The sequence below is a fragment of the Entelurus aequoreus genome, linkage group LG06 (genome assembly GCF_033978785.1).
Source record: "Entelurus aequoreus isolate RoL-2023_Sb linkage group LG06, RoL_Eaeq_v1.1, whole genome shotgun sequence".
Classification (NCBI taxonomy): domain Eukaryota; kingdom Metazoa; phylum Chordata; class Actinopteri; order Syngnathiformes; family Syngnathidae; genus Entelurus; species Entelurus aequoreus.
Window position 1 is genome coordinate 45,830,215 of NC_084736.1, and position 10,592 is coordinate 45,840,806.

The window sequence follows — 10,592 nt, forward strand, 5'->3', positions numbered from 1 at the left end:
GACTTACATTTTTGCAGCAGATTCTTAACACTAGAGTGCTGCCATCTTTGAATAGTTTTTTGCAGAAAGTGCTTAAAAACAGCAAAAAGCTATAACTTTGACGGAATAAATAGACCAAAATCAAATGTCTACTGTAGAGAATGCTGGTTATCTAGAATATACAAAATAAGACTAATAAGATGCAGCCACACAAACAATTTAGTGGAAAATCCCTGGTAAAGATATTGGACATTGTGTGTGTGTGGCTTTTGTGGATCAAAATATGAATCCAAGTTAGCATAACATCAACTAAAATTAGACCAGATGCAGGCATCCTGGAGTACAGCTTTCTGTTTTTTTATCCTGCATGTGACTCCTTCTTCTCCATGACTGATCCCAGGGATTGAATGAAACGATAATCCATAATGCGACTAAAGCTATGCATTAATAATGTATACATGTCACAGAAGAGTGAATATCATATCTTTAAAAATGGACATAAAATACATGACTTGGATTAGTAGTGGGGTCGGAAGGGGGGGGGGGCAAAGTACTCGTTCTATTTTGTAAAGGATTAGTGATAAATAAAGAGAGCGGGGTATAGAAGGGTGGTGCATTGATGCGTGAACACATCACTCGTCCCTGCCTGCCTGATTTAAAGGCACAATAATGTTCCATTCTTGTACACAAAAATAGAACAGCAATTCTATGATTAAAAGTCAGAAATGAGGGTGAGGGCTGCATAATTTATCACTCCCGGCAGCGCTTTTTTTATTTATATAACAAATGCCGCTCCTAAAAATACTCCAGTCAGAGCAAAGAGAGGAAATCACAATGTGTGTTTATGCAAAAAGCATGACAGTCAGCTCAAGGCTTGTGACGAGCTACAAACAACCAGTAAAAAGCTGTTCATCTCCCACTCCTGCCGTATCAACAAGATCGGCTTCCTCCCATGACTCAGCTATTCCTGAATGTGCATTATCATCAAGCTCCGCAACAACAAGACAAACGGAGGAACTTACATGCTGCTCTTCTTGCGAGGGGAGCCCTTCCTGTGTTGGCTGAGGGAGCCTCCCATGGCATCAACCAAGGCTGTGCCCAGGTCAGGTATGCTTCCTCAAAATTGCACGTTCCCTCACTTAACCTGTCCTTCAAAATATCAGAACTCCATGAGATATTAGTCATGTCAGTTCACTTCGCCACGCCGAAACATTCTACACTGAGCCCACATAAACACTAGTGACAGTCCCGCCTCTTCATTATCCCCATTCTCTCTCTTTCGCTCTCTCTCTCTTTCTCTCAGGCAGATTAAAGTCACTTGGAAGAAAGGCAGGGAGGCTGAGTGCATAAAAGGAGGGGTACATGGGGATGGAGTGTCATGGGGGGCATTGTTCTATACAGAGAACTCTTTCTTTGTAAAACAGCTGCATTTGAGACCCACAGGGGGACATTGGCCTCCCTTGTTGTTGTGCCACCTACTCATTACCTGCAGGAACTACATAACACACTCCAGAGACCAGTGTTAATTTTTACAGCACTTTTAAAATGTAGTTTTAATTTCGTCTTTTGACAAAAATTTATTTCGATATGTCAAACTTTAGTAATCTAAATTGATTTAATTTTAATCGACTAAAATATAATGTATAAAAGATAAGACTCTACTTTTTTAGAATGTTTGCCTATCATTCACAGTTCCCACAGTATGTGAGACAAGAACACACATCTTGCTCTTGTCTGTATTCTAAATAGTGAAAAACTGCTTGAAAGAGGCGGCTAACAATGCAGGTAATGGGTTTATGATCTATTCCGCCGATAAAGCACTATAGAAAACATTCAGAAATCTCCTCCAGCAATGTTTTATATAGAAAACTGTCGTCTTTTTCACGAGTCAAGTCAGTGCCGTCACAGATGCTCGCCGGTCAGTAGTGATAGATGGTGAAGCACGGAGACGGTTTGCGGTGTTGCTGTTAAGCAGTCATTACGTATCTCGTGCAAATCCGGGGTAATTATCTACCGGGCAGCCCTGGCTCTCGCATTGTTTTAAGAATGAACTGTCAACTGACTGCTAGTCTCGCGCAACACCTGTCTATGTATCTACATCCATTCTCATCTTCAGTTACATCAGCTAACATATCAAGCACGTGAGTGTTTTCGCGGACAGCCCAGGTTGTCGCGTTGTTTTAAAGACAAAAAACGCCAATAATTATTATTTTCACGCGATAACCGGTCAATGTTTTCTACACTTGATTAATCTAAAGATTCACAACTGATTAACAGTTGATTTGGCTGCTACCCACGCAGCCAAATCACTCACTTGTCAAACCGAATACCCAGTCGCATCGGTTTATTGTTAACAACCCTAGCCAGAACATTATATTTTCTAAAATGAATATACGGAGGATGAGCTACGATTTTTAGAAGCTGTGTGCTAAGCAGATCATTCTATAGTGAAACACTAAACCATCACGTAGTGCTAAACAAGAAATACAAAATATGAACATAATAAAACAGTGATTTACAATGTATACTCTCATTGGGATGGTTGTATCTTTTAGCACAAGACTTGTGCTCCCTGTTGATGATAATTGCATCATAATCCTCACTCCTCAGACAAAAAAATGCTGGGATGGAACAAGCAGCGTCTTGCATCTTACTAGCGATGTTTTGGGGTATGAATTGAATTTAAGGTTGATCAACTTGGGTGAGGCATGATTTATAACCTAGCATTATCTTTTAAAAACTCATAGGTGATTCAGTCACAGCAGCAGTAGCTAGCAGTTAGCAAGGGGCTGTGTTATTAAAAGTAGTTCCTCGGCGTTAGCTCTTACAATAAAAAATGTCACTATAGCTTAGTAAAGAAATATGCAGGTCACGGCATGTAAATGGAGCGTTTTGGCGTTTTTTTTAATGTTTTCTTTAAGAAGGATTTAAAAGCGAAATAGATGACTCCCTATAACCTGCATTGTTAGTAGTCTCATAGTAGCAGTTTTTCAATATTTAGAACGTACAGAAAAGAGAAAGACATGTGTTCTTAAGGATTGTGAATGATGGGCAAAATTCCCCAAAACGTCCTTGAAAGCACCTTTATTTTGGCTACCTGGAAGGTATGAGCTTGAGTTTATGGCCAGGAATGATGCACAATATAGACAAGAATGTCATTTTTTGGTCCACATGTCAATGTCAATAAATATCTTTCAGGCATTTAAAAAATGTTTATGTATTTCAGCATCATTAAGTTTGTCTATCATTAATGAAACTAAAAGAATCGGAATCTTGATATTCATGGTAGAAATTACAACACAATTGTGTGCAAACCTATTCAGCGCTGTTTAAAACCTTTCAAAATAAAACAAATGCAAATCTAAAAAAAAAAATAATAAAAACCTGCCAAAAGTTGATGAACAATTATTGCAGTTAGTTTATAAAAACAATACAATGTAGGTCAATCAATATATGCTGAACTATATCTTAGCAAAAAATATAGGTAACAAAGCAAATTAGTGTCATATCTAATCTAACCCGCTTAAGATATTAGTTGTTTTATTATTTACTGATACTATTATTCCACCAACTAAAACCTTTTTGAAGGCTTTACTAAAACACAAAAAACATATCTTGCAAGAAAGTTGTACACGTTTATCATCACAGAACGCATAGAAATCAACAAAGACCATATACAGTAAAACGCACAAATCGTCAGCTATTTGGTTAGCTCCCATTTTCAGTTCAGTTCAGTTTATTTATTTATTTATTTCATTCATATCGGCAGGATTTAGGCTGATTGCATTATTTTTATTTGGGTTTTTTTAACGTTCTCATCTGAGATGTGTTTATTTTGTTTGCAGAATGTGTCCCAGGCCAATAAAAAAACAAGCTGCACGCCGAAAATGACCTCCTGGCAGCAGTTTGGACACCCTTGCTGTAGAGTCACCGAGTTGTCACATAAAAGAGTTGAAGATATTGTTTAATAGCATTGTTTGCAATGCCTTCTCTGTAACTGTGACATCAATATTTTGCCAGAGCAACAACCACGTTTCAGAAAATGTGTAATTTTAATCACCAAATTAGCACAGCAAAGGCGTGTAAACTTACGCACACCAGCAGTTCATATGGCAACAGGAGTAAAAGTAATATACGTTTCGGCCAATTTACAGTTGTGTAGATGTCACGATGACTTGCTTGCTGATGGCGTCATAGCGTCAAAAGTGATATATGTATACGACCATTTTTTTTAAAATTTAACATTGAACAGTGAGCTGTTGATAACTATGCTTTCCAGTTGAATTATCTTGTTTTCTTTCACTTCTGAGTCTCACTTGCAAGTATTATATAGTAGACTTTGCATGCAGTTGTAATTCCAGACAATAGATGACAGTAGTGTATAGACTAAGGAGCTATTTACAGACAATACACAGAGATCAGTTTTGCACTGCAATGCATGCTGCACTGTCTTTAAATAGAGCCAACAAAACATAATATAATTTATGTTTTTGGGGTGGGTATACTAAAATATAGCAAGTAAACATTCATTTCAGTTTGTCCTCAGTGTCTTGCCATTAAGTTGAATGTGTTTAGTCTTGTCTTTTGTTGAGCCCTACATAATGTTTATACTGTTTGTATGGTATTTGTTACACTCCAGCTGCTTAAAGGCCTACTGAAATGATTTTTTTTATTTAAACGGGGATAGCAGATCCATTCTATGTGTCATACTTAATCATTTCGCGATATTGCCATATTTTTGCTGAAAGGATTTAGTAGAGAACGACGATAAAGATCGCAACTTTTGGTATCTGATAAAAAAAAAAGCCTTGCCCCTACCGGAAGTAGCGTGACGTAGTCAATTGAAAGGCTCCTCACATTTTCCTATTGTTTTCAACGCAGCTAGAGCGATTCAGACCGAGAAAGCGACGATTACCCCCATTAATTTGAGCGAGGATGAAAGATTCGTGGGTGAGGAACGTTCGAGTGAAGTACTAGAATGCAGTGCAAGACATATCTTTTTTCGCTCTGACCGTAACTTAGGTACAAGCTGGCTCATTGGATTCCACACTCTCTCCTTTTTCTATTGTGGATCACGGATTTGTATGTTAAACCACCTCGGATACTATATCCTCTTGAAAATGAGAGTCGAGAACGCGAAATGGACATTCACAGTGACTTTTATCTCCACGACAATACATCGACGAAACACTTTAGCTACGGAGCTAACGTGATAGCATCGTGCTTAACTGCATATAGAAACAAAATAAATAAATCCCTGACTGGAAGGATAGACAGAAGATCAACAATACTATTAAACCAGGGACATGTAAATACACGGTTAATGCTTTCCAGCCTGGCGAAGGTTAACAATGCTGTTGCGAACGACGCCATTGAAGCTAACTTAGCAACCGGACATCACAGAGCTATGCTAAAAACATTAGCTATCCATCTACGCCAGCCAGCCCTCATCTGCTCATCAACACCCGTGCTCACCTGCGTTCCAGCGATCGACGGTGCGACGAAGGACTTCACCCGATCACAGATGCGGTCGGTGAGACGGAGGAAGTTAAGGTGAGTTCGGCGGCTAACGCGTCTGCTATCCATCTCTGTCTTCCTGGTTGTGTTGCTGTAGTCCGCCGCTAATACACCGATCCCACCTACAACTTTCTTCTTTGCAGTCTCCGTTGTTCATTAAACAAATTGCAAAAGATTCACCAACACACATGTCCAGAATACTGAGGAATTTTGAAATGAAAACAGATCTTTTTTGTATTGGATTCAATGGGGTACCAATACTTCCGCATCAACTGATTCCGTCATGCGCATACGTCATCATATCTAGACGTTTTCAACTGGAAGTGTGGCGGGAAATTTAAAATTGCAATTTATAAGTTAACCCGGCCGTATTGGCATGTGTTGCAATGTTAAGATTTCATCATTGATCTATAAACTATCAGACTGCGTGGTCGGTAGTAGTGGGTTTCAGTTGGCCTTTCATGGAAACATGTATCTTAGTTTTAGTTTTGTTTACCAAATTTGGAGGTGTTGAAATCGCCATGTAAAATTGCTAATGCTAAAGCTCCAATGCACATTAGCATTGAGCTAGCACATTTTAAAAAGTTGAGCCTTAATGTTGAGAGCTTTCTAACAGGCATGCTTGCTTTATTTGTTGATAATTGTAACATTACCATTATCTCTCTTGTAATGCACTTTTCAAAGTGACATTAAAGGCCTACTGAAATGATTTTTATTTATTTAAACGGGGATAGCAGATCCATTCTATGTGTCATACTTGATCATTTTGCGATATTGCCATATTTTTGCTGAAAGGATTTAGTATAGAACAACGACGATAAAGTTCGCAACTTTTGGTCTCTGATAAAAAAAAGCCTTGCCCCTACCGGAAGTAGCGTGACGTTGTCAGTTGTTCACTTCCTCATATTTTCCTATTGTTTTCAACGCAGCTAGAGCTATTCGGACCGAGAAAGCGACGATTACCCCATTAATTTGAGCGAGGATGAAAGATTCGTGGATGAGGACGTTAGAGTGACGGACTAGAATGCCGTGAAAGACATATCTTTTTTCGCTCTGACCGTAACTTAGGTACAAGCTGGCTCATTGGATTCCACACTCTCTCCTTTTTCTATTGTGGATCACGGATTTGTATTTTAAACCACCTCGGATACTATATCCTCTTGAAAATGAGAGTCGAGAACGCGAAATGGACATTCACAGTGACTTTTATCTCCACGACAATACATCGACGAAGCTCTTTAACTACTGAGCTAACGTGATAGCATCTGTCTCAAATGCAGATAGAAACAAAATAAATAAATCCCTGACTGGAAGGATAGACAGAAGATCAACAATACTATTAAACCATGTACATGTAACTACACGGTTAATATTTCTCAGCCTGGCAAAGCTTAACAATGCTGTTGCTAATGACGCTAAGGCTAACTTAGCAACTTAGCAACCAGACCTCACAGAGCTATGATAAAAACATTAGCGCTCCACCTACGCCAGCCAGCCCTCATCTGCTCATCAACACCCGTGCTCACCTGCGTTCCAGCGATCGACGGCGCGACGAAGGACTTCACCCCAACACAGATGCGGTTGGCGGCTAGCATCGGCTGGTGCGTCTGCTATCCAAGTAAGTCCTTGTTGTTGTGTTGCTACAGCCAGCCGCTAATATACCGATCCCACCTACAACTTTCTTCTTTGCAATCTCCATTGTTCATTAAACAAGTTGCAAAAGATTCACCAACACAGATGTCCAGAATATTGTGGAATTATGAAATGAAAACAGAGCTTTTTGTATTGGCTTCAATGGGCTACCGATACTCCTGTTTCACTGGCTACGTCACACGCATACGTCATCATCCAAAGGCGTTTTCAACCGGAAGTTTAGCGGGAAATTTAAAATTGCACTTTATAAGTTAACCCGGCCGTATTGGCATGTGTTGCAATGTTAAGATTTCATCATTGATATATAAACTATCAGACTGCGTGGTCGGTAGTAGTGGGTTTCCGTAGGCCTTTAAATCACTGATAAATAAATGAAACAGCATCAAGCCAAATTATATTTTTTATCTTCATTTCAGTTAACCTGCTATAAATTGCTACTTGACATATTTTACAGTGACTACAGTATATGTGCAAGGCTTGTTCTGGCAGTACATGAAGTATATTTAGTCAAATAGCAGTGAAACAGATGAATTATGATGATTCTCCTACCTACAGAGAGGATGATGCAAGGCTGGATTTTGTGCACATGGCTTCCTCTGGGTTGTCCATGGCAACAAGGTGTTGAAGTTTGCCACTTTTGTCACTTCCTTCCTTCCTCTTCCGTCCATACGTAAAGCAGTGTGCAGCTGTGCAGAGCAGCAAGAGGCAACCCCCATTGTGTGAGTTGGTAAATTTGGGAGAGTTTAAAATCGTCACTCTTTTTCATTGTTACTATGACATCACGTTATCATGTTGCAAAGTTTGGTACAAAAGTTACAAATGGACACTAATACAAAATATCAATGTTTAAATTACACTTATTTATGTATCGTATTATATATTCCGATGCTGTAGTATACATTTCTTGCACACAGAAAGAACCATCATTAGTTTGGACAGATGTGTGCAAGCAAGTGGAAATAAGATCATGTTTTATATGATTAGTCTGAATTTGTAAGTGTAATTGGTTTTCTGTTATCATTCATTTTGGGGTCCTGGTTTAGGGTTTGTTATTACTTCATATCTCATTTCTGAGGGGAAACTACATATTACAAACAAAATCACAATATACTTGAAAGAGAAATTGTCTAAAATCCTCCCATAAATGTTCTTAAAAGTAATAAAGTTCTACAATCAAAATTATACTATCATAATACATTTGATATGTGCTATGTCCAAGGACGCACGGACATCAACTGTGTACTCAAACGATTTTATTTCTACTCAACCATTGTTATATACTGTTATTATCCATAGACATCTTATAAGTAGACGCAGCATTGGCTGCTGTGACGCGAGAAATTCGGCTGCCATCTTGAAGTGGTGATGAGGCGCCGGCGAGCAGCCTAAACTGACAGTTGACAGGTAGAAAACAAAGATGCCGGATTGGTGTTCAGCGTTTTCCTGCTCAAATGAGCAGACTGTTGAAAATAGGAATCGGGGGATTACTTTTCACAAGTTAGATTTAACATTAACGTACTATTGGTTGTAAACAAAATTCACCAGCCGCCACTGATTATGATGCATTCTCATTTTAGGCAAAGTATAAGACAATACTTTCTTAACAGTATAATTGTAATTGTAACCAGGAATAAGTCTTCAAGTAACAATATTCAAATACTAACATTGTTGGGTAAGACAGAATTTCGTTTTATTCTGAATCCAGTGAAACAGATTGGTGGTTTTAGCTAATATACAGACTTTCAGGTGTTTATATATGTTTATGTTTAAGTATTTGGGAGACGCTTTTATCCGAAGCGACATACATAAAAAATACTTATTAAACAATCACTGTAAACATTATCATTTAAGGCAGGGGTGTCCAAACTTTTTCCACTGAGGGCCGCACACAGACAAATTAAAGCATGCGGGGGCCATCTTGATATTTTTCATTTTCAAACCATAACAAAATATATGGATTTTGCTTGTTTTTTACCTTTAGGGCTCCCGGGGACCATAAAGGGTCTAAGTCATTAAAATGTTAAAAACAAGTCAAATTATTATTTATTTATTTAACGCTTACAGTAAATCTCTACAGTATATCAACTTCAGGTTGATATAAAGTTTAAAAAAACAAAAAGATTTTATGCCTTTTCTGTCAGAGACAACTTAGTTTTTTATAATAAAACTGAAATATGCATCATTCCCCCACTGCCCAAAACATTCAGAAAGCAATGTTTGATGTGAAGTAATTAGAGCCTTAAAAAGATAAATAATGCAGGACACCATTGATTTTAATTCATTATTATTTTTGAGTAATCACAGTGAAAAGATAAATAAAATCCCATTAAATATATTTGGGATCCAAAAGGTTCCCCACTCATTAAGTGTTACATTTTTATTAGTTGTTTTTTTTACTTTCAACACTTAAGTTACGAGCTCAACTTTAGATATATCTGTCGATTTTACGTTTGAACTATTATTTTGTTTGTCTTATGCTCTTTTGTCAAATAAAATGTTGATGTTTTTGTATGGCAACCACACAATATATGCAATATTTCCCACATAAAACATTTTACAGTGAAATATTTGAAATAATTGGAGCCTTGAATAGGTCAATAATTCATTATAACATTGATTTTTTTTTTTTTTTTGAGCAATGGCAAAAAAAGAAAGATAGACAAAAGAAAAAAAAAAGCCTGCATGGCAGCTTTGTGTCAACATTGCAACTTTTTCTAGTTAGATTTCACCTCATTCCCCTTTTATTAAATGTTTTTTTAAATTTTTGCAATAGCATTTCCAGAATGTGTGGCGGGCCGGTAAACAATTAGCTGCGGGCCGCAAATGGCCCTTGGGCCTCACTTTGGACACCCCTGATTTAAGGGAAGAATGTAATACAAAATATCAATACAAATGTCAAGACAGAATAAACTCTCTGCTGCTGCTGCAGCAACAGAGATACAGTCTATAGCAAGGGTCCCCAAACTACAGCTCGCGGGCCGGATCCAGCCCGCCAGTATCAAAAATCAGGCCCGCGGGAAGTCCCAAGTATTAAAAAAATAAAAATAAAAATAAAATAAAAAATTATTATTTTGTTCTGTCTTTTCTTATCCACTTTGTACCGCTTGCTACTCACGGTGTCTCCTAGCCGCTCAGGCAAATCATATTGTCTAAAAATGCATTTTCTCATCGATAACGTGACATCATCGCGCGCGCGGAAAGTGCGCTATATATATATATATATATAGTATATATATATACATACACACAGCCCGGCCCCCGGCCAAATTGTTTTAACCCAATGCGGCCCCCGAGTCAAAAAGTTTGGGGACCCCTGGTCTATAGGTTTGATTGATTGATTGAAACTTTTATTAGTAGATTGCAAAGTACAGTACATATTCCGTACAATTGACCACTAAATGGTAACACCCGAATAAGTTTTTCAACTTGTTATTCAATTCATG

General features: G+C 38.0%; 1 protein-coding gene across 4 annotated transcripts in view; it reads right to left on the minus strand.

The window, feature by feature from the left end:
* LOC133652257 (transforming acidic coiled-coil-containing protein 1-like) overlaps positions 1-10,592 on the minus strand; it is a 69,450-nt gene that overhangs the window by 56,810 nt on the left and 2,048 nt on the right. For 2 of the 4 annotated variants that reach the window (XM_062050802.1, XM_062050806.1), the window contains exon 2: positions 7,703-7,835. In XM_062050802.1, coding sequence (XP_061906786.1) covers positions 7,703-7,835 — 133 coding nt within the window. Of the gene's footprint in view, positions 1-1,001; positions 1,191-7,698; positions 7,836-10,592 lie in introns of those variants that run through there. The other 2 variants (XM_062050803.1, XM_062050805.1) reach the window with 2 other exon arrangements.